At 38.5% G+C, this 26,107-nt stretch overlaps 1 protein-coding gene across 1 annotated transcript in view; it reads right to left on the reverse strand.

Annotated features, from left to right (window-relative positions):
- The window catches only part of LOC133048525 (ADAMTS-like protein 1), a 270,703-nt gene that overhangs the window by 126,298 nt on the left and 118,298 nt on the right, over positions 1–26,107 (reverse strand). The window contains exon 4 of the mRNA XM_061132223.1: positions 17,047–17,283. Within this exon, the coding sequence (XP_060988206.1) occupies positions 17,047–17,283 (237 nt within the window). The remainder of the gene's footprint in view (positions 1–17,046; positions 17,284–26,107) is intronic.

Raw genomic sequence — 26,107 nt, forward strand, 5'->3', positions numbered from 1 at the left:
AATGAAAAAACTGTATGCCAAACTATAAAGAGAAACTTTGGACAATACTTGGAAATAGGCTGGTCTGACAAAGCCTTGATGAAACCATTTTACATATACGCACTGCCTAAGAGAGCATGTCTCAAAATGTAAAAATATTTTCCCAGTTAACAAAAAAGCACCTGGGTGAGGATACTAAGCTCCTCTAGCCAGGTGGGATCTTACCCACTTCTAAACTCTCATCCCCTCAGCACTTGCCATATATGCCTGTCCCAGGGCCCACCTTGGAGATGGAAAAGCTAAGTGCCAGGACAGCTGTACCCACCTTCACCATTGAGTACGTCTTTGCCTTAACTAACCAAATTATATCTTTTACCCAAACAAAAGGTATTCTTGCTATTTCTAGTCAAAAGAAGAAAAAGAAAAACCTTTTATCTCTGGCTCAGCTCTCATAACATCAGGAGTGGAAATGGCTGCACAGATACTGTGTTGCTCAGTAAAAGACTGTTGCCTGGATGGATGAATCAAGAAATTAACCATCCTCCTATCAATCAACAGTGATACTGAGGTTTTGGCCATAAAAGCTGAGAATCATCCAATGGGAGGAATTCCTCCCTCACCAGGGGAATCCCAGAGGACAGAGAAAGGACAGCGGTCAAGAAAAGTTCAGAACTTGAGAAAACAAAACACTGGCTATGTTCTTTCATTTTAATGTGAATCTGGCTACTTCTTCCCAAGCTTCCCTCCCCCCTCATTGTCCCCTGAAGTATCTGTTTGTTTCTTAAAATTACCCATAATTCTGATGGCAAAGAAACTAAACGAGTACACAAGGGCAATTGTAAACCTAAATGCTCACAGGACTAACGAGCCACCAGCTCTTGGCCACTGTGTGGTTGCTACAGCTTGCAGGTGTTGTGGGTTTTTACTTGGCATTTCTGTAGGAATGAAAGTGGTGTGCATTAAGTTTTCTAGAATGTTTATTGTTGGCAAAGTTTTCCACTTGTATTTTCTTTTATAGTACAACTATTTTTAAGCGAATGGGATGTTCTGTGATAATTTGACCATACAGGAGGAAAATTTAGCTGAGGGACCAAAATGTACTTAGTGATGGTGAAAGAGACTAACAAATGAGTAAATAATCCAACTCAAAAGAAAATACTTTAAACTCTTAAAGGTTCTTGAGAAACACACATATGAAACGCATTTTCACTTAATATAAATTAAGCACTGGGTCTGGAGCTGGAAGACTTGGCTTCAAGTCTTCTTGACTCTGCCACTTGCAAGTTGGGAGACCTTGGGAAAATCATGTGCCACGCACTCTGACACTTTGTGTTCTCAGAAATAGAATGCAGACTCAGTTGGTGACTGCCAAGGTTCTTTGCAAAGCCACTGTTTTGTGATTAGCTTTGCAAAAAGATTCAACATATCTCAAGTCTCTGAATTTGTTTTGGCCTCTGTGTGCTATCTACCATAGATAATTTCTTGCCTTTCTCTCTAGATTTTGCAGATTCTTAAAGTGTTCTCTTGGATCACAAGGAGTTAGCCCAAAGCAATAACACTTTGTTCCTTCTTGATTTGAATTCCTTAGGGGCAGTCAAACCCAGAACGCGACAGAAAGGACAGGTGGGGTTTATTACACTAACCTTAGACACTTGGGTGGATTTTCCTGATGCTGGCAAGCGGCCCCTCCTAGGAATGTTTCAAGAGGGTGTCTGGCAACCATGAGTATGACAAAATTTGGGTAAAGTTATGTTCATGGTTCAAAATCTGGAAGGTACCTGATTCTTTAAATTGTTTTTTATTAAGGATTTGACAAACAAAATAGCTACAACACTTTTAAAAAAGTATTCCTTTAGCTAACTTGATATAGGTTTGGAGCTATGCCAATCAGGTAAAGGATAATTACTTACTAATTGTGTTCAACATTTAGATTTAATCTATAACATTTAAAAATAATTATATGCAGTGTCTTAAGACACTCAATTTCAAAAAGGCTTCCTCAATTCTACTTTTAAGGAAATTTAAAACATTTCTTTTAAACATAAGGCAGAGTTTCAAATCTTTCAAATTTCTGACATACTTAAACCTTGCATTTCAGGAGTTTGGGAAGATTAGCATTTTATGGCCCCAAACTTGATAACCATATTAGTTATGCAAAGAGTTGGAGTAATTAGAGTTATGTCTGAAGATCATCTAATTTACTCATGGAATATACTGTAGGAGCAAACAATCTCCAGACCTGTTTTCTAATATACACTGGGGAAAGAAACTATATAGCACTGGAATCCTGACTGATATTTATGGCCTTTGGAATGTTAGCATTTTGTGAGTTTAATCCTGGGAAGGATCTAATGACTTCAGCACTGAGAGCTCATCCAGAGAATCTGGTTGATATATGAAGGAAACCAACAGCTATCTTGATGGAGAAGGTTCTGGGTAGATCTGAGCCATCTTCTAAGCCATTGTAAATAAAGAGTAGATGGCACGAGGCCTCAGATTCTAAATTACTTCTAGCCTAGTATCATAAAACAAAAAAATTGAGACTCACATAAATGGACTTTGTTTGACAGCCTGAAGGAAATGAGAACAAGGCTCAAATAAATTAAAAGATAAAAAAGGCATTTAGGATGAATAATTTACATGATTTAGAGAGGACTCAGTCATTAAGGGACAGCAATAGTCAACAGAGAGATTTATTGATTCGTTGATCATTCCATGCAACAGTCTTACATTGAATAACTCGATATAAAGAAACTAAAGATGAGTAAGTAGGATACAGTCTCTGCCGGTAAGGAGGTCTCAACCTTATGGGCTAGTTGGTTATGAAAACTCATATAAGACAAAGGAAATAAGCTGAAAAATAGGTGCAAGAGAGGGGAGGGAGTATCAGCTCCCCTGTGGAATCTCACTGTGGGACTGTCGGTGTTGGTAAAGAGGGGACCTGAGGCTGCCAAGCCTTCCTACCTGCCCAGAACTGAATAACAGTGCTCCTTCCAAATGCTCCTCCTTTCAGCAACTAAACCAAATGGATAAGGAAGCTGTGGTACATATACACCATGGAATATTACTCAGCCGTTAAAAAGAATTCATTTGAACCAGTTCTAATGAGATGGATGAAACTGGAGCCCATTATACAGAGTGAAGTAAGCCAGAAACATAAAGAACATTACAGCATACTAACACATATATATGGAATTTAGAAAGATGGTAATGATAACCCTATATGCAAAACAGAAAAAGAGACACAGAAATACAGAACAGACTTTTGAACTCTGTGGGAGAAGGTGAGGGTGGGATGTTTCGAAAGAACAGCATGTATATTATCTATGGTGAAACAGATCACCAGCCCAGGTGGGATGCATGAAACAAGTGCTCGGGCCTGGTGCACTGGGAAGACCCAGAGGAATCGGGTGGAGAGGGAGGTGGGAGGGGGGATCGGGATGGGGAATACGTGTAACTCCATGGTTGATTCATGTCAATGTATGACAAAACCCACTGCAATGCTGTGAAGTAATTAGCCTCCAACTAATAAAAAAAAGAAAAAAAAGAAAAAAAGAAAAAGAAAACAAACATAGTAAAAAAAAAAAAAACAAAACCTGCTCCCACTGCATTTTGGACTTACAGCTGCACTCCTAGTGTTTAGCATAATGCCCAGCTAATGCTCAATCAAAATTTACTAAATGAATGAAATTAACAGTACTTAATCTCTCTAAGCATTATTTCCCTCCTCTTTAAAATGGTAAAAACATGACCACTTGTTCATGTGAGGATTAAAGGGGATAATATATGTTAAATGCTTACATAGCACAGTGCCTGGCACATACGTGTTCAATAAAAATTAGCTCATTATTATTACTAACATGGGTACTATTACCTCTATTTTTGATGAGATATGAGACTTAATTAGTCTAATAAATTAGCATGTGATTACACAGAAAGTAAATTTGGAAGTCAGACTTCAAACTTCAATCTGCTTGAGTCCCAAACTAAAGTTCCTCCTTTTGTCTCATGCTGCTGCTGATTATCATTATCTGGGTTTGAGCCTCATCACCCATAGACTGGAAGCTTCTTGAAGACAGGGATTATGACACATACTTTCATATTCTCCAAGAGCCTAATTCTGGACCACATGGCAGTCATATCTTAAAAACTGATTGAACTTCTCTGGACTTCAAATGTAAAATGGAATGATTCAACTGCAAGATTTCAAATTCCCTCAGTGAATGCAGTAGCAGAGTTAATACATAATGTAGCTAAATGAATAATGCTTTGCTGAAAATTTATTAAAGAAAGTAAAAGTGTTAGTTGCTCAGCTGTGTCCAACTCTTTGGAACCCATGGACAGTAGCCCATCAGGCTCCTCCATCCATGGAATTCTCCAGGAAAGAATACTGGAGTGGGTTGCCATGCCCTTCTCCAGGGGATCTTCCAAACGCAGGGATTGAACCCAGGTCTCCTGCATTGCAGGCAGCTGAGCCACCCTAGAAGTTTACTAAAGAAAAGACCTTCTCAAATCCAACCTTATTTCCCTAAAAAAATTTTGAAAGATGTTAAACTTCCAGACTGATACCACTATCCATTCAGTTCAGTTCAGTCGCTCAGTCATGTCTGACTCTTTGAGACGCCATGGACTGCAGCATGCTAGGCTTCCCTATCCATCACCATCTCCTGGAGTTTCCTCAAACGCATGTCAATTGAGTCGGTGATGCCATCCAACCATCTCATCCTCTGTTGTCCCCTTCTCCTCATGTTTTCAATCTTTCCCAGCATCAGAGTCTTTTCCAGTGAGTCAGTTCTTTGCATCAGGTGACCAAAGTGTTGGAGTTTCAGCTTCAGCATCAGTCCTTCCAATGAATACTCAGGACTGATCGCCTTTAGGATGGACAGGTTGGATCTCCTTGGAGTCCAAGGGACTCGCAAGAGTCTTCTCCAACACTAGAGTTCAAAAGCATCGATTCTTCGGCACTCAGCTTTCTTTATAGTCCAACTCTCACATCCATATGTGACTACTGGAAAAACCATAGCTTTGACTAGATGGATCTTTGTCAGCAAAGTAATTCATTACTTTCATTTAGCATATATTTATTAACAATATATTCTTTGTTGGTTTCCAAAGCAGTTTTACTACCTAGGAATACTTAGGATTCTAAATGACTTCTTAGAACAGTAATAAATGAAGAGGAGACCCACCTAGACTAATAGGTGAGTTTATTAACTCTGTCAAAGAGCAAGATCACTCACTTGCAGCTAACATAGCCTTTAGATTTATAGTGTATAGATTTCTGAATCTTTGAACATTTGAAAAATATTTCTTTGAGATGTAATTCTCATACTCTAAAATCCACCCATTTAAAGTATAAAATTCAATGGCTTTAATAAGTTCATAAATTGTGAAAACATCACTAAAATTTGTTTAGAATATTTTCATCACTCCCAAAAGAAACCCTGAACCATCAGCAGTCACCCCCTATTATACTCTAAGTTCCAGCTCTAGGCAACCACTAATTCACTTTTTTTTACATATTTTATTATTGCATTTATATGGAATGTCTTGCCTATTCTCACATTCCATATATACGGGATAACAGAATATGGAATCTTTTACAACTGGGTTTTCTCACTTAACATGTTTTGAAGGTTCATTTATGTTATAATATGTATCAGTATTTCATGAATTTTTATTGTGGAATAATATTCCGTAGTATGATTAGACCACATTTCATTTATCCATTCACCAGTTGATAGGTTGTTTCTGCTTTTTGGCTATTATGAATACTGTTGCTATAAACATCTGAGAACAGGTTTTTTTTTTTTTTTTTGGTGGGTATATGCCTAGGAGTGGAATTGCTGGTTCCCATGGTAACTCTCTGCTTAACATTTTGAGGAACTGCCAGGCTGTCTTCCAAAGCAGCTGCATGATTCTGCACCACATTTCAAGAGTCAACCCACACAGAAAGAGAATGTCTAGTCAATGTGAGTGTTGTGATTATCTTTGTGGAATCTTCTTGTAGGTAATAAAGTGATTCTCCAAAGTTAGAAATAGCACATGAGGGAAAGCTAGGGCACAGTTTTTCTTCAGCTACCATTGCTGCAGAAAGCTGAGGCCATGGGTTCCTTGAGGGGAGGGCTTGAGTTCCATTCACTGCTATGTACCCCAGGGCATAGCCTAATGACCAACAATAATCATTAAATATTTATTGAATGAATAAACAACTTTAAAAAGTCCTACATGGTTAAGGACAAATTTTGCCCGAAGAGTCTGATCTTTGCTCTTGGCTCCTGGGAGGCACTTTCTAAGCTCTTGTCATTTCCTGACCAATAAGATGTCTCTGCTTGTCTGGGGCCTTGGGCCACGCCAGAGAGTCCAGGCTAGCAGTGTGATTTATGATGAGGGCTTTGGGCCACGTGGTATCAACTCAGGCTCTGGAGGGGCTCCAGATCAAAGAGCTCCATGCGTGAGGTCAACCAAGTCTATGTGATGGAGCCTCAATAAAACCTATGGATACCAAGGCTTGGGGGAGTTCCCTGGTTGTCAATAGCCCATGCGTATTGTCACACACTGCTACTGGGAGAAGTAAGTGCCACTCACAGCACTCTTCCAGGAGAGGACAAGTAGAAGGTCTGCACTTGAAATCTTCTGGACCCTGCTCTGTGCACCTCTTCCCTTGGCTGATTTTAATCAGTATCCATTGGCTGTAATAAACTGTAACTGAGTATAAGTGAGTTATATAAATCCTCCTAGCGAATTATCTAACCTGAGAGTAGTCTTGAGGAGCCTCAACTTGAAGTTAGGGTTAGAAGTGAGGGTAATAAGTAGAAACCCAAACTTTGTAGTTACTAACAGTGCTGAAACACTATTAAAGATGATTTGGTAAAATTTAGTACACATATATATGGAATTTAGAAAGATGGTAACGATAACCTTATATGCAAAACAGAAAAAGAGACACAGATGTACAGAACAGAATTTTGGACTCGGTGGGAGAAGGCAAGGGTGGGATGTTTAGAGGGAACAGCATCGAAACATGTATATTATCTACGGTGAAACAGATCACCAGCCCAGGCTGGATGCATGAGACAAGTGCTCGGGCCTGGTGCACTGGGAAGACCCAGAGGAATCAGGTGGAGAGGGAGGTGGGAGGGGGGATCGGGATGGGGAATACATGTAAATCCATGGCTGATTCATGTCAATGTATGACAAAAACCACTACAATATTGTAAAGTAATTAGCCTCCAACTAATAAAAATAAATGAAAAAAAAATTTAGTATGTTTAGCATTTCTACAAACAAGTGGCCTAAAGAATCATTCATGAGACAAAGTATTACAGGATGAATAAAAACTCATACCCCGATCAACAACATGGCTTAGATGGTGAAAAATCTGTCTGCAATGCAGGAGACTTGAGTTTGAGTCCTGGGTCAAGAAGATCCCCTGAAGAAGGGAATGTCTACCCTTCTTCCAGTATTCTTGCCTGGGGAATTCCATGGACAGAGGAGCCTGGTGGGCTACAGTCATGGGGCCACAAGGAGTAGGAGATGACTAAGCGAACTCACACCTCCACAGGGCATACTGATACTCTGCTTCATTATTAGAATATCTTCTCAGAGGAAAGGGTAACATATAATAGAAATAATAGGATTCAAGTGATAGCTTTGCCTTTTTTCTAATTGTATGACCTTCTATGAGCCTCAATTTCCTCATTTATAAAATGTAAATAATAAAGGTATTATAAAGAAATAATAAAGATACCCCCTCAAATTGGCACAAGAAGCAATGCAATATGATGCACTCCATGAACTACACAGCATGAAAAATGATAAAAGTTGAAAGCTTTTTTGAAGTAATTAGATTCACTCTGCCTTCATCAACTTCACTGAATCTCTTTGGGAAAACAAAATCAATGATTCTATTTTTCCCAGTCCACACTGAATTTCAAGGCAAAACTGAGATGGATAAAACTTTCAAAAATTTTTAAAGAAAGCTATGCAAAGAAGGATTTCCCACCTAAGAAGCTGAATATATAAAGATGAAAAAAATTTCTGATACAGCAAAGAAATTATTTCTATGAGTTCAGATGATATATGAATAAAGAGCCCAACTGGGGTGGCAGGTAGGAGATATTATGAGAAGAATGAAACCCAGTGGAGTGTCACTTTCCTTGTCTCCTGCTGCTGCTGCTAAGTCACTTTAGTCGGTCTAACTCTGTGCAACCCTATCGACAGTAGCCCACCAGGCTCATCTGTCCCTGGGATTCTTCAGGCAAGAACACTGGAGTGGGTTGCCATTTCCTTCTCTAATGCATGCATGCATGCTAAGTCACTTCAGTCATGTCTAACTCTGTGCAACTCTATGGACAGTAGCCCATCAGGCTCCTCTGTCCATGGGATTCTCCAGGCAAGAATACTGGAGTGGGTTGCTATTTCCTCCTCCTCCCTGTCTCTTACCTGCTCAAATATAGAAGAGACCTCAAGGAACTTCAAAATACTATACACTGTACACTTCAGTTTTTCCTAAAAGTGATAAACACTTGACTTGTTATCTAACAGGCATGTGGTCACAGAAAAGATTACCCTGACAGATTTTTAAACATACATAAACAGGACTGTGATCATACAAACTTGGAAATACAAGTGTCCATCACAATTAAGAAGACAGAGTTAAGAGGGAGGAAGAAAGGACAGGAATTCACTGAGTGACCATCACATGGTAGACAGCACGTTGCACATATTATATCATCTCCTTATCTCTGCTCCAAACCAGCCCCTTGCCTTTCTCCTATGTTCTACCCTAATGAACAGCAGCACCATATGTTGCTTAAACTACAAACTAGAAACTCGAGCATCATCTTCAGCTCTCAATTTTTCTCTCCTATTATATTTCACCAGTCACCAAGTCTAAATGAATCTGTCTCCTGATTTGTTTTAAAATCTCTTCTTTTAATCCAACTAATTTGGAGCCTGTTCTAATCCACTGCCTCTGTGCAAATAGAGTACTCTTTCTAAAATACACATCTCACTTTATTTTCCATTTGCACTGGCACTCCTTCCCTGGCACTCTTTGGCTCTTAGTATTATACAGTACTATAGGTTATTTAGCTCTTCATGACATAGATCCTGATGTCCAGCCCTTTATTTCTTCCAATCTAGGTGCTAGTTAGGTGTTTCCAGCTACCTCTTCCTCTGAGCATTTCTTGATTCCATGTTTGGTCAAATATCCCTTTGATTTATCACAGTCTAAATTTCTCCCACTGTGGTTCTTAAAAACTATTCAAATTATATGTGTGTGTGTGTGTGTGTGTGTGTGTATAGACATGCATGTATATGAATATATGTATATACACATTTGTACTATGTAAAAATAAACAAGAATTTATGCTATTGCAGATTGTATTGTATCCCCAGGGAAAGATGTGTTGAAATTATAACCCTCAGTGCCTGTGAGTGTGATCTTATTTGGAAATAGTGCCTTGGCAGATGTAATTAAGTTAAAATGAGGTCATACTCAATTAGAATGGGCCCTAATCCAATATCACTGATGTCCTTTTAAGAAGAGAAAACAAAGACATGGGGAGGAAAGTGCTATGTAAAGACAGAGACACACAGACGCAGAAGGGAGATGGCCTTGTGAAGATACAGACAGAGACCGACAGCCACCATTAGAAGTTAGGGAGAGGCAAAGATAGATTCTACCCAAAGCCTCAGAGAAAGTAGTGCTCCGTACTTCTAGCCTCCAGAATTGTGGGAGAATAAATGTCTATTTTTTCAAGCCACCCAGTAAAGAAAGCTGCCATGTAAAGAAATTTGGGCTTTCTTCTTCTTGAAAGTGATTGATAGAATGCAATTGGAATGTTTCCAGCAGACAAGAAATGAAGTTAAATCTGTATTTTAGAAAGAACACTCCTGTTTTCACTATAAACTCCTGTTCAGTTAGGAGAATACAATATAGGGTAATTGTACACTTTCCTGTCCACTTGGTTCATCTCCCCTCTGAGTGTCAGTTCTTTGAGGGAGGGGACTGTGTTTTTTCCCTGTCCATTCCTGTATTTCCAGGATCTAGCACACTGCTAGTTCCTAAGTAAATATTTGTTAAATAAACAAACGAACTGAATTTTTCACAAGAGCTCTAGAAGATACCATTCCTGAGAGATGATATTTAATGCTATAACCTCAGCACCCACCAGACTATTAGGAGAACAGATATATAATGATCAGAAATTAATTTCTTAAAAGTCAACTAGTAGGTAATAAATAGTTCAACTTTACTGTGTCACGCAAAGGGGAAAAAAAGAGAAGTGGTGCATTAAATCTCTAAAGCAATGCCATGCTTCCATGTGGAATTAGGTTACAAAACAGAAGGAAAACCAGCCAAGTCCAGGTTTCTGACATCACCACCTTTAGAATAACTGGTAGACATTTGATACTAGTGACTTAGGTCACAGACAGAGATGGAGAAATAATCATTCCATTCAATTCATTTCCAACTACTCACCACAGGAATTATTAAAAATGGAAAGAACTTCTTTGTTAGAACTACGGTTTATTTTTATGTCACCATAGTATAGACATCAAAACTCCATGATCCAAGTTATTGCTTATTTCTTTATTGTATTATTCATTTTACAACAACATTATATAAAGTACTACTTGAAAGGAATTCTCCTTTTCCTTTATGAAATGCCTTGTTTTCTGAAAGAGCACTGTGCAGTATTATAAATATGCACATTCATTACAAAAGAGCTGGCTTATAATCGCACTTTGTCTTTTGATATATGTAGATTAGACATCAACTGATGAATTTCATTAATTATGAAAATAAAATGCACTCTTCTGAATTTGACTTCAAAATAACCTCAAAATTACTTTTAACAGCAGCACATGTTCTATCTGTAAATTTATGCTACTCTTTTTTTATATGTAAAACAGAAACTGGCTTTGTGCTTTATAACAAATATAAATGGGGTAATTTGGATAATGAAAATAAATGAATAACAGCAGCACTAATAGAGCTGATCCTATTTGTGATGGCTCATTAACTCTGTACAGGACGCAATTCACTGCCCTGGATCAGGAGTTGATAATGGTGCAATGTGGAGCTATTAGCAAAAGAAGGTCGCAATAGGAAATTAACAGAAGGTCTGTTCATTCGCTGGGAAGTTAGGATCCCTTTCAGTATTATAACCACATTAAACCATGTGCTCAAAAAGGCCATAAAGAGGAAAAAGTCAAAGACAGAAACAACTTGAGTACTACTCCTACCAAAAGCTAGTACTGATCAAGCTCACAGTAAGCACTTTAATGCATTTGATCACATAATCCTCATGTCGCTCCTATCAGGCAGTTCCAGATATTAGCCTCATCTTGCAGATAAGAAAATTGAGGCTCAAGAACTTGCTCAAAGTCATACATGAATGGGTGGTGGAGCTTAGATTCAAACCCAGGCAGTACAACTTCAGAGCACTTGCTCTTAACTCTTCATAGATGACAACTGCCTTCTTGGCTCTGCCTCATCTCCAACTTCATCTAGTTCAGAGAGATAATAAGCAAACAGAAATCCCAGTGTTTCTCAGTCCAAGATGCAAGGTGGGGAGAGACACCAACATGACCACTCCTACTGCAGAAAATGCTCAGATTCTAGGGGGGATGGAAAGGGGAGCATGTGGTTTGAAAAGAGATTCACCAAACCGATTGTTTTCTTGTGTAAATGACGGAATTAAAGCTGGACAAGGTTTTGGCCAGTGGGAGAGGCTGAAGAAATAACACAGAAGGCATAATTTAAAAATGCTGATAAACAGTCATATTCCATGACCTCTAGCCTGCCATTAAGTAGCTGGTAGATCCTGGGAAAATCATATAACCCCGTGCAGCAATATTTCTCAGGGCTGGGCAAGATAATCTCAAAAGGCAGTGCTTTCCAAATGCTGGGCTGTGAGGCACTGTTAGTAGCAATTTCTGTGCTCTGGATAAAGGATAAAAAATAAGTACAGGGTAGTAAATTTCTCATAAGGCAGACTAAATTTAAAGGATCATCCTTCATTCTGAAAGCAAGTTCTTATTGCTTTCTTTTTTTTTTTTTCTTATTGCTTTCTTGTTATTAAAATTTCATTTATGAAATGATGATGGTGATAGTACATTATAGAAGGTCTCCTTTTCTTCTGGAATGTTCTTAGCAGAATAAGAAGTAAGTTACTTTATCTCATTCTATAAACTTTTTTTGAATTGTTACAAGGTTCTGAAGTTCCACACAGGGAACCACTACGTTAATACATTTTGCAAAATGTTCAGGGTATTTCACTTTGTCATAGCATTTGGCAGTTTATTAAGCATTTTCACATCGACTATCTCACGGCTCTACAGTCTGTGAGACAATCTTATTTTCCAGAGTAAAAACAGAATTCAGGAAGGGTAAGCAACATGATCAACATTACACAGACAGATCATTAAAGAAAATTCAGATTCTAATCTGTGTCTTTTGACTTTAAATCCTGTCTGCTCTTAAGTGATTCATAAATCTGGCCAAACAACTAGGGTCATAAGGGGAATGTTTTAAAAACATCAAATGGATAAATCTGAATTTGTGGAGGATAGAGCCTAAGAGTTGCATCTTTTAAGAGCTCTCCAAGTGATTCTGGAAGGCAGTCAGGTTTGGGGACCAGTACTGAACATAATACTGCCACTGTCTACTCAGTTTTATCAGGAGTAACAGGGGCTTAAGAGTCAGAGCTGGGTATTTCTGATTGAGTCCTATCACCTACCTGAGCCTCGTCCTTCATCTGTGAAAAGAGAAAAATGTCATCTAATATGCAGAGCTGTAAAATACATGAAAAGTGCCTAGATGTGGTAGTTACTAAAAATGGCAGATATTTTATTATGATGATTAATATTTATATTACTATGCTATTAGAATGAATATACTGCCTGATACGAAGCTTGATAGTACTGAGTAAGTCTAAGGTATCTCTTATAAGGAGCAATGATTCTAACATTTTCCTGAAGCAAATTCACTACAAGTATGGAAAACCTCCTCATTTATGACTTTTGGAACTCCTGGCAGGTCCCAGTTCCCTCCTCTGTGAACAGTAATATCTGTAAATTGCTTTTATCTCTTGAAGTCTAAATTGCCACAATTTTATTTGAGTGAAAGTCTCAAATGGTTTGGAGGAAGTGGATTTTTGTTGAGTATTAGACAGGCATAACTGGAATAACTGGTATTTAAAAGTGAAAAATCTCTTAGTTATGCTGCTATTTTCTATCATGGTAAGATGATCTCCAATGCTAGATATTTGCTTCTGTGGAGTTTATAATTCATATCTGAATTATAAAAACCAAATAGCATCAAAAATATTTGAAGCAGCTTACAAAAAACAAAAAAAGTGATAATAAAAGACTCTCCTGTGGCCCAATGGTTAAGAATCCATCTGCCAATGCAAGGGACACGGGTTTGAGCTGCGAAGTGAGAACCCATATGTCATGGGGCAACTAAACCCATGTGCCACAACTATTGAACCCACGCACTCTAGAAACCAGTGCTCTGCAACAGGAGAAGCCACAGTGCTGTGAGACGCCTGTGCACCGCAACTAGAGAACAGCCTCCACTTGCTGCAACCAGAGAAAGTCCATGCGACAGTGAAGAGCCGGTGTGGCCAAAAAATAAAAAAAGTGATAAGAAGACAACAATGAGGTCAGAGATAGAGCTGAGAATTCCCAATAAACGGGGTAAAAATGGAGGAGAATGGAATATGGGGCAGAGGAGATGAATTTTTCAGGAAACCAGGAGCAGCTCTTTATAAAAACTGTGTATTTCAGTAAGCATTAAGATTTTTGACAGTGTTTTAAAAATTATGAAAATTTTTTTTCTGAATGTTTCTTACCACAAATCACAAATACTAATCACCAATATACAGCTACAGCCTGAATAAAGGAATTTTTTCTAAGTAGAATAGAATTTATGTATGTCCACTCTTTATAGGAAGCAGTGAGGGCTTTTCTTTTGGTGACTAATTTCACTCTTCTTCTGAAAGAGTATATACTGCATTTAAGTATTCCATCTTTATTCCTCTATCATCATTTTTTCTTTGGGTAGATAAACAATTATTTCATCATTTTGATAATGTCATGTGTGTGTTAATTGCTCAGTTGTGTCTGACTCTATGCGACTGAATGGACTTCTCTGTCCATGGGAATTCCCAGGCAAAAATACTGGAGTGCATTGCCATTCCCTTCTCCACGGGTTTTCCCCACCAAAGGATAATGTTATAATTTTTATCTGCAAAGTTATGCACATTTTTAGGATTGTTAACCATTTGGGAAAGCTTCTATCACATTCCTCTCTTATTGTTGTCTCTTTCTATTTCTTCCCTCCTTTTTATAAAAGCCAAGTAGGTTTTAATCATGAAAACACAGGCTACTATGGTAATGGTAACAAGGATCCAAAATGATATCCCTTATAAATTCATAATAAAAGTGGTAGTTTTTGATTCCCTGAGCATGATTAATTTGATGTATTTCTTTTTGTTTTTAAAAAACTATTCCCTTGCTCTTGTCATAGTCAAAATGAAAACTTCCTGGTTTTAGGCATTGTTTCCCTTCTGTTCCTGCTGTCACTGGCCTGGTCCAGGCTCATGCTTTTCTTCATCTTGGCTGCTCTAAGAGTCTCTTTTTCAAGCTGGTCTCCTTACCTCAAGGCTCCTGTAAGTGGTCCACTTTGAGCATCCTATAACTGTAGCTATACTCAACTTTCTAAAAAGAGCTTGGATTGTCTATTTTCCACCAAAACTCTTTCTTGGCCACCCACTGTTGCCCATAATCCTGTCTAACATTCAAGCCAACATGATTTACTCCCCAAATACCTCTCTCTCTCTTTACTGTATAGCTGGGGATATTCTGCTACTTGCTAGTGCCTAGATACAATCTGAACTTTACCATCTCCTTTACCCTACTATTGCCTCTAACAAGACAAGTAAATAATAATAACTGATTATAATTTCCATGTATAAGCCACCATTCTTTTCAGATATTCTGTAATTTACATTTGCCTCCAAATCTAACAGGTCATACTTTTAAGAATCTAAAATGGGGAGGCATATTTACTGTTGCTTCATTTGCCAACATACATGAAGCCAGTTGGCAGGATTAATCTGGAAAGTAAGAGGCTCTGCTGAATTCCTATGCAACAAAAACAAATGAAACCGAATTTGCCGGGCTATCTTGTTTATTTTGGTTCATTCATCAGTGTAATATAGGACATACAACTTTGGAATAGATATAAAGGGGCCTGAAATTTCTGCCATGACCAAGCATATAACTTGCAGAAAATCACACAAACTTTCTGATCCCTCATTTTTTCTCATTGACAAAATGGAAAACTGTCTTGTTTTGTTCAAACAGTATACATACAAAAGAAATTATTATTAGTTACCATTCCCAACAACACAGTCTCTTTCCTGTATCTATTTGGTTTACAATTCTGTCATTCCCAAAGCTTTTGCAACTTTCATAACTCCATCTCAACAGAAACTGAGAGTCTTAGAGCAAGAAACTAACACCAAATATCACAAATGATATTCAAATATACCGCTTTTTAGGTTGTTGATTAGATCACCTCTTGGGTTTTTCCCAGCTTTAAAGCAGTAAGATTCTATATTTAAATTCATAGCTGAAATTCACATGAAACCTTCAGATATGTAAATACCACTCTATCTTGTTACCTAAGAAGTGCTTGGACTTGCCAAAATTTCCCTGCCTTATCATTCCAGACCTCATGAAGGCTTAATATGTCTGTGTCCCTCTCATATACACAGAACCTCGTAGGGCATCTCATATCTCTTGTCATTTGCACTAGTTACTCCTTTTACGTCTGAATAGTTAGGTTTTAAAGAAACGTGAATTTGAAACAACAAATTACTGAAACACATTTTAAGTTTACTCCTAAATTGCTAAATGTGATATCTGAAATTCTGAAGACATAAAAATTTCAAACAATGTCTTCTTGGAAGAGGCAAAGATTCTCAAAATGTCTACTTTGTGAAATATAACATTATGTGGTGAAGTATAGCACAGGGGACACTGGAGCAATTGCTTGTTCCTGAAACTTGGCTTGTCATCCTACTCCAAAACATAGACTTTGAAATCAAGACAGCAAACGTACTAACTCTCCCTCATCTTACTAACTCCCCACTAAAGTCGTTGGAGTTTAGTTGCTAAGTCATGTCCGACTCTTCGCGGCCCCATGGACTGTAGTCTGCCAGGTTCCTCTGTCCATGGAATTCTCCAGGCAAGAATACTGGAGTGGGTTGTCATTTCCTTCTCCAGGGTATCTTCCCAACCCAGAGACTGATTCTGTGTCTCCTGCATTTTTTACTGCTGAGCCTCCAGATAAGTGCCTCCCCATCCTCCTCCACTAAAGTAGACATTGATAAATTTACACCAAAAATCAAATCTCTTTGCTATCTCCATTTAAAAGATTTTTCTGGCTGAAATTTTGACCTGAAAGTTGGCACTGGCTTGCCTTTTCCTACAGTTGTCTAAATTTTCAATAAAATTGTAGTCATGATAAAGAAACAACAAATTCTCCTACAGTATACTTGGACATTTTATAAGAAATCTTACCTGAGAAACTCTGAAGCTACAAATAAATGAAAGTTGATGCCTCCAAATACAAATACACATACACGCACATGCGTGCGCATGCGCACGCGCGCACACACACACCATTATTTCAGGAACAACCAAAGTAGAGGTAATTTCAAAATCTAGTACAAAAGTGATACACAATATTGAAGTTTTATTCTACTATATTCAAGTGAGACATCAGGAAAGAAAGAAAAACTCTAGCCCACTTTTCCTTAATATAAAATAAAGCTCTTATAGTTTTAACTGATGTTGAACCTCAATTTTCCAATGGGTCATCACTTATCAATGCTAGAAAACGTTAATTCAGATAGCTAGAAATGCTAGAAATTCAGATAGCTTATCAATGCTAGAAAACGTTTATTCAGATAGCAGGACTACACAAAAGCTATTGACACAAATCCCTCCAGAAAAATAGAATGCAAAGAAGCTGGCACTTACTTGGCACAAACCACTGATGCACATATCCAAAGATTCTGTGTAGCAACGAGTCCCATCTAAGACTTTAGGTGCAAGTTCAACAACCAGGGCTGTTCCTTTGGCCTGACACTTGAGGGAACATGGGTTGTCAGGGTCATTAGACACAGGAAGCCATTCATAAAACTGGCCATGGTATTTGACATCATTATGAGCTGAGCACTGCTGTGCTCGGAAATCACCTGCTTCTGGTGGACAGTCCTGGAGAAGAAAAAGAAGGGTGGGAGAAACATAGGTTAAAAGAAAAGCCTCAAACAGAAACCTAGAGCAGCAGAATGCTCCAAGTCATAGGAAACAAAGTAAATGTTCTATCACTACAGGTGGATCCTCCCATAGCATCTGAAAGGTCATATGATTATTTGGCTCTCAAAATGTAGAAATTTGAGAAAGTCATCAGCTTGAAATACATTTTCCGATAGAAGTAAAATGGAAAAGAAACCAGCTTGAAATAGATCTGATGGATACTAGCCCGCCAGGCTCCAATGTCCATGGGATTTTCCAGGCAAGAATACTGAAGTGGGCTGTCATTTCCTACTCCTAGGGATCTTCCTGACCCAGGGATCAAAGCTGTGTCTTCTGCATTGCAGATAGATACTTTACCAGAGCCAACACCTGATTACTTCATTATCCTTTTTAAGAGTTCTCTTTAACAACGTTTTTTCCTCTGAAAATCTATTTACATGTAAATAAGCATTGGGAGAATTGCATTATGCTATTTTACAAAATGAACACTGTCTTTTTTCTCAAAATTCAGTGTTACTGCAAGCATGCTAAGTTGCTTCAGTTGTGTCTAAATCTTTACTACCGTATGAGCTGTACCCACTGGGCTCCTCTGTCCATAGGATTCTCCAGGCAAGAACACTGGAGTGGGTTGCCATGCCCTCCTCCAGGGGATCTTCCCAATCCAGGGATCGAACCCGCGTCTCTTACATCTCCTGTGTTGGCAAGTGGGTTCTTTACCACTAGCGCTCATTACTACTAAGTAGCATATAAGGCTCTAACATTTCAGAAGGCATAAATTCTTTCTAGGCAAAACTGGGTGTAGACAACTAAACACTTACTTCAGATGATATTAAACTAGCTCAAAATACAATATAAATTCTGAAAGGCATTTCATTGTTAGTATCATATACATTCTGAGAGTGAATAAGATGTAGAATTAAAGGAAAAGGATAACTTTTATTGTATTTTATAGATACAGAGGTACTCAACAAGGCTTAATTGATTATGAATATTGTATGAAAAAAGTTAATGGTCATTAAACAAGTCAATATGTGTGTGTTGTACTTTGTTTGTTGTGATAGGTAGTTTGTTGTGAGAAATAAAACAAAATTCACAATCTGCAATCCTATGCTATAAGTCAGAAAACAATAGATAGTATGATGTAGCACAAATTCTCTAAACTTAAATGTTTTAACACCAGCTCCTTTCAGAACCATGTGTTCCAAGATAAGAGCACAAACTAATTTAATATTAATTATTCATGAACTTATGTTCCAAAAACAATATCGCAACTTGCCCAGTTTACAAATCCTACCATTCTCCAACTAGACTTCATTAATTAGCTTCCATTCTGAAACAATCCTGTGACTAACTATGGCCCCTAAACTCTGCACATCTTCTTCCCTAAATTACCCATTTGAGAAATTAGACTGTCAAGGTGCTCTTTCCCCTTGTTTAGCAAGTTTAATAAAATCAGCTTTATAAAATTAACATATTTCCAAGGTGGCTGCTGCAAGGGGGCTTCCATGATTGAACTGAGAGTGTAATTAATAATTTTTAAGTAAAGCATTTTCAGTTGCATAATACCTGTCATTCCAAGAATCAATTACTCAGCAGTATAGAAGAAATGTGGTCCGTCAACGGACCACACCCAAATAATGTGGTCCATGGATGGACTAACACCCAAAAAAGATGTCCTTTTCATAACAGGGGACTGGAAAGCAAAACTAGGAAGTCAAGAAACATCTGGAGTAACAGGCAAATTTGACCTTGGAGTACAGAATGAAGCAGGGCAAAGGCTAATAGAGTTTTGCCAAGAAAACGCACTGGTCATAACAAATGCCCTCTTTCAACAACACAAGAGAAGACTATACATGGACATCACCAGATGGCCAACACCGAAATCAGATTGATTATATTCTTTGCAGCCAAAGATGGAGAAGCTCTATACAGTTAGCAAAAACAAGACCAGGAGTGGACCGTGGCTCAGATCATGAAATCGGTTTGCCAAATTCAGACTTGAATTGAAGAAAGTAGGGAAAACCACTAGACCATTCAGGTATGACCTAAATCAAATCCCTTACAATTATACAGTGGAAGTGAGAAATAGATTTAAGGGACTAGATCTGACAGACAGAGAGCCTGATGAACTATAGACGGAGCTTCGTGACATTGTACAGCAGACAGGGATCAAGACCATCCCCAAGAAAAAGAAATGCAAAAAAGCAATATGGCTGTCTGAGGAGGCCTTTCAAATATCTTGAAAAGAAGACAAACAAAAAGCAAAGGAGAGAAGGAAAGATATACTCATTTGAATCCAGAGTCCCAAAGAATAGCAAGAAAAGATAAGAAAGCTTTCCTCAGTGATCAATGCAAAGAGATAGAGGGAAACAATAGAATGGGAAAGACTAGAGTACTCTCCAAAGAAATTTGAGATACCAAGGGAATATTTCATGAAAAGATGGGCTCAATAAAGAACAGAAATGGTATGGACCTAAAAGAAGCAGAAGATATTAAGAAGAGGTGGTAAGAATACACAGAAGAACTGTACAAAAAAGATCTTCATGACCCAGAAAATCATGATGGTGTGATCACTCACCTAGAGCCAGACATCCTAGAATGCTAAGTCAAGTGGGACTTAGGAAGCATCACTACGAACAAAGCTAGTGGAGGTTATGGAATTCCAGTTGAGGTATTTCAAATCCTGAAAGATGATGCTGTGAAAGTGCTGCACTCAATATGTCAGCAGATTTGGAAAACTCAGCAGTGGCCATAGGACTGAAAAAGGTCAGTTTTCATTCCAATCCCATAGAAAGGCAATGCCAAAGAATGAGCAAACTACCGCACAATGGCACTCATCTTACATACTAGCAAAGTAATGCTCAAAATTCTCCAAGCCAGGCTTTAGCAATACGTGAACCATGAACTTTCAGATGTTCAAGCTGGTTTTAGAAAAGGTAGAGGAACCAGAGATCAAATTGCCAACATCTGCTGGATCATCAAAAAAGCAAGAGAGTTTCAGAAAAACATCTATTTCTGCTTTATTGACTATGCCAAAGCCTTCGACTGTGTGGATCACCACAAACTGAGGAAAATTCTTCAAGAGATCGGAATACCAGACCACCTGACCTGCCTCTTGAGAAATCGGTATGCAGTTCAGGAAGCAACAGTTAGAACTGGACACGGAACAACAGACTGGTTCCAAATTGGGAAAGGAGTACATCAAGGCTGTATATTGTCACCCTGTTTATTTAGTTTATATGCAGAGTACATCATGAGAAACACTGGGCTGGAGGAAGCACAAGCTGGAATCAAGACTGCCAGGAGAAATATCAATAACCTCAGATATGCAGATGACACCACCCTTACGGCAGAAAGTGAAGAGGAACTAAAAAGCCTCTTGATGAAAGTGAAAGAGGAGAATGAAAAATTTGGCTTAAAGCTCAACATTCAGAAAACTAAGATCATGACATCTGGTCCCATCACTTCATGGCAAATTGATAGTGAAACAGTGGAAACAGTGGCAGACTTTATCTTTTTGGGTTCAAAATCACTGCAGATGGTGATTGCAGCCATGAAATTAAAAGACACATACTCCTTGGAAGGAAAGTTATGACCAACCTAGATAGCATATTAAAAAGCAGAGACATTACTTTGCTAACAAAGGTCCGTCTAGTCAAGGCTATGGTTTTTCCAGTGGTCATGTATGGATGTGAGAGTTGGACTGTGAAGAAAGCTGAGCACCAAAAAATTGATGCTTTTGAATTGTGGTGGTGCTGAAGACTCTTGAGAGTCCCTTGGACTGCAAGGAGGTCCAACTAGTCCATCCTAAAGGAGATCAGTCCTGAGTGTTCATTGGAGGGACTGATGTTGAAGCTAAAACTCCAATACCTTGGCCACCTGATGCGAAGAGCTGACTTTTGAAAAGACCCTGATCCTGGGAAAGATTGAGGACAGGAGCAGAAGCGGATGACAGAGGATGAGATGGTTGGATGGCATCAGTGACTCATTGGACATGAGTTTCAGTAAACTCTGGGAGTTGGTAATAGACAGGGAGGCCTGGCGTGCTGTGGTCCATGGGGTTGCCAAGAGTTGGACACGACTGAGCAACTGAACTGAACTGAATATAAGAAATAGTGATAAAGTGGAATATCGAGCAAACTGTTTTAGAGTTGTCCCCAACCCCATTATAATTGGTCTTACTTTCTTTTAATAAATGAAAGTGAATCAGCCATAAGGGGATTTCAGGTTCAGGTTGAATCACCTCTGCATTAAGTTATAAGGCTAATACATAGTTAAGAGACCTCTTAATATGAACCTGAGATAATTTTCTGCATTTATCCAATTTTAAGAATAGAATGTCAATAACATTTTAAAATTGAAGTTACATCACCTTAGTACAGACATAAAACATAGAGTCTCATGAATCCCTCCTTCTCAACAAAATGTCTTGAGTCTTCCCATCTTTACTAAAATAAATAAGACTGAAAGTCAGTCAAAGGTAAAATTTTAAAAAGTGAAGTTAAACTATTAAGACTTCTAGGTTTTCTTTTCTGTGACAAAAAGTAGACATATTTAAACATATCACAGAAAATCAACAAGCAGACAGATGTTCCTGTTCTCAATTCACCTATATCTACTAGCTCCAAGAACACCTGCCACAGGTTTTATAAACTTTCACAACTAGGGAAATACCTCTGAGAATAATAATGTTTGTGAACACCTCTACTCACTTTCATCACTACGGTCTTTCCTCCTGCCCCTACTTCTGTGGGGTGGGAAAATATATTTTGCTAAATTGAGAATGCACTTAAAACCTGGAGTTCAGAATTGGAAACTGAACTTGAACCTTTTTAACGTTTGAGTTTATTTGTACTTGGCAAAATGCAACTTCCTGTTTTAAGAAAAAGGACTTAAGAGGATTTATAAAACAGGTTCAGAAAGCTTCTTGGACATCAAATAGCTCTTACAAAATAACATTTTGATGATTTAAGTGTAAATGAATCAGAAACATATGAATCAAATTTCCCTTGAAATACACATGTTTAAAAATTAAGGGAAGAAGGATTTGGCAAAAGCTTCTTTTGTTGAACCCAAAACATCTCAAGCATAGTTCAAGACATTCACTGAACCCCTGAAGCATCTGGAATCACCCAGCTGCAGGAGTGGAAACTCAAGCAAAGTCATCATGGTTTCTTGTCCCATAGTATCATAATAATAATTACAGCAAAATAACTCTTACTTGTATACAGATTCATCATGTACATCATTTATAGTTCTGAATTATAGTTTGATCCATGAAACCACTATAATTTCTGATCCTCCTAAAAGTCAGATTTAGAAACTGATGCCCTAACTGCTTTGACATCCTATCCTGGGCATTCTCTTTGAAGTATCTCATAGGTAGTAATGATTAAGGCAAAATTGCTGAAGTCTAGTAGCTATCTGAACTAAATATATCCCCCACCAAGAATCTGGCAAAAAGCATGGTGTGGGAAGGATACTCTGGACTAAAGATCACCAGCTTTCAGCTAGAGACACCATCCAGTAGAATTAGAGTGTGAGAGAGCAAAAGAACACATTTTTTTGGGCTTTCTGTCTCTTTCCAACTAACTATAATGCCTGAATATTGACAACTGTGTTAGGCTACTGAGCTAGAACTTCCTCACCCTAAAAGAAAAATATTTTATTTAACATAGTCGGATGATCCCATGAATTACTGTATTTAGCCACTTAATATATTTTTCACTCCAAGTTTTAAGCACTCAATTCTAACCACGTCAGAGTTTTTTCTTTTTCTTTAAAAGCACAAAAATACAAACTGACCTTTAATGTGCTTCCATTATAATTCATAAAGTTCGTGGAGTTCTGCCATATATGAATCCAATTCAAAACATTTTCTGGTTAATCAACTAGCCAGTGGGGAAGATAAGATGGATCCCAGATGTCCCCTGATGATGACAGGTGGATCAGATTACACTGTGGGACAAGAGAGGGTATGGCTTCCCAGAGTTGATTCACTGGGTGAAATGTGGACGATTATATAGCAGCAGCTAAGGTGGCAACATCAGAAAGGCCTTTAAAATGGTTTTGAAAAAAATATACAGCTTACCAATTTAGGGTCAGGAAAAACATGACTTTTTATTTTTTTCTCTTTTTAAAGATGACATTTACCTTCCTGAGGGATGGCCTTCTGTTTTACCTCTATCCTTAAATATTTGGTGGTTGGCCTTTTCTGCTAATGTTGCTGTTTAAAGTATTACATGAGTGGCATGATATAAATGCCATATTCTGATTCCATGGTGTTATATATAAGTGAAAGAGAGTGTTAGTTGCTCAGTCGTGTCTGACTCTTTGCGACCCCGTGGAGCGTAGTCGGCCAGGTTCTTCTGCCCATGGGATTTCTCCAGGCAAGGATACTGGAGTGAGTTGCCATTCCCTTCTCCAGGGGATCTTTATGACCCAGGGATTGAACCTGGATCTCTTGCATTGCAGGCAGATTCTTTACCATCTGAGCCACCGGGGAAGCTTGTTATTCATAAAGTCAATATTTATATCTGACAGTATCAAGAAAATCCTGGAAATTATATTGCAGGTGACTGCATGGACTTGGTAACTAAAGAAACTGATCCTTCTCACTGCAATCCCCTACCTTGAAATATTCCTCAGAATATTGGATCTCCCCTCCATCCTGCCCTAATCACCTACCCTCCAGAAAAGATACTGTGCAAGAAAACTATCATTGCTTAATAAGGCGTCTCCCCAATCCTCTGGACTTCCATCACAGCTCAGTGGGTAAAGAATCTGCCTGCAATGCAGGAGACCTGGGTTTGATTCCTGGGTTGGGAAGATCCTCTGGAGAAGGAAATGGCAACCCACTCCAGTATTCTTGCCTGGAGAATCCCAAGGACAGAGGAGCCTGGCAGGGTACAGTCCATGGGATCACAAGAGTCGGACATGACTTAGCAACTAAACCACCACCACCACGCTATCCTCTAGAAATTTGGGATTGCTATTCTATGATGAAAATGTATACAGAAATTCATCAGCTACTTGATGACTTTAGAAAAATTTTAGTAGTTCTGAGTTTTACCCTGAAAACATTAGGAAAATTCAATGTACAGATGGTAAAATGGGAAAAAATTACTGTAAAAGATTCCTCTACAAAAAATAGATGGAAGCTCAGAAAAATATACCCCCTAAAGTTCTCAAAATATACCCCTCAAGTTCCCGGAGTAAACTCCGGGAGTTGGTGATGGACAGGGAGGCCTGGCGTGCTGCGATTCATGGGGTTGCAAAGAGTCAGACACGACTGAGCGACTGAACTGAACTGAAAGTTCTCAAATCTCTTAGCACCCTTAAGCAGACACCTTTCCTTAAAAATATATTTGGCTGTATTACTTGGCTTTCTGTCTCTTTTACTTGAAGTTAAGCTGAAACTACTAAACAGTAATTATCCACTGATGCTATCCAATCTAATATATTTTGTGCTCAGAAACATAATTAATGTTTCACTTTCTATTTCCAACTCAGATTCCCCTCTCCTGTATATATGAGTTTCCAATGCCAGACTCATATATACAACTGCCTCCTTACCACCTGTACGTCTAAGACATCACAAGCTCATCATGTCCAAAGCCAAATCCCCGATTCCCCTCGCCCCCCACCCCCAAACCTGTATCCTCTTCAGCCTTTACTATACCAGTCAATGTCAACTCCATCCTTTTCAGGCCCCATATCTTAAAGCAGCAGTTCTTACATTTGAGTGTACATTAGAATCATTCAGAAGGCTTAATCGAAATACCAGATCAGGGACTTCCCTGGTAGCTTAGTGGTTGGGACTCTATGCTTCTCACTTCAGGAGAATGCAATCCCTGGTCTGGGAACTAGGATCTCACATGCCACGTGGTGAGGCCAAAAATAAATAAATAAATAAATAGATGATAAGTAAATTTTAAAAACTCAGATTATTAGAGCTCCACCCTCCAGAATTTCTGAGTCAATAGATTTGGAGGGGGGCAGGAGTAAAATAATTTATGTTTTTAACAGGTTCCCCAGTGAAGCGGATATTTTGTTGATTTAATGACCACACTTTGAGAACCACTGCCTTGGAAGAATCCTTGACTCCCACATCTAATCTGTCAGGAAAGGCTGGTTCTATCCACAGAAGTATACAAAAGCTGACCACTATCTCAGCCAAGCCCCCATCATGTCTTTCCAGCATTATTAAATAGTCTCCTCACTGATCTTCCTTCTACCACCATTGCTTTCCAAGAGACTGCTGTCAGAGCAGCCACGATGATCTTATTAAAGCAGAAAGCAGATTGTGTCACGTCTCTGCTATGATACTGCAATGGCTTCACTCAGATTAAAAGCCAAAACCCTCATCGCAGACAGAGCTAAGAGTCTGGCCCCATCATCTCATATTGTCTTCCTTTTTCCCCAGGCTCCAGCCACACTGGATTCCCATTACACCTTGAACACTCCGAGAATATACTTATTACACGACACATTCACTGTTGCCTGAAATTTTCTTTGCTCAGATTCCAAGAGTCTAATTAACCTCAACCTCTATCAAGTCCTTGCTCAAATATCACCTTCTCAGTGAGACCTACCCTGACTTTTCTACGCAAAATTGCAGTTTCCACTACTTTTAATCCTCTCAACTTTTTTTTCCCCATCACAGTTAATGTCCTTCAAGTACATCACATAATTTATTTATTATGATTACTTATTTTTTTTTTATTTTGGTCTGTGCCTTTCCACTAAAGTATGAGCTCCAGGAGGATAAAGACCCTTGACT

Source organism: Dama dama, chromosome 29 (genome assembly GCF_033118175.1).
Source record: "Dama dama isolate Ldn47 chromosome 29, ASM3311817v1, whole genome shotgun sequence".
NCBI classification, from domain to species: Eukaryota; Metazoa; Chordata; class Mammalia; order Artiodactyla; family Cervidae; genus Dama; species Dama dama.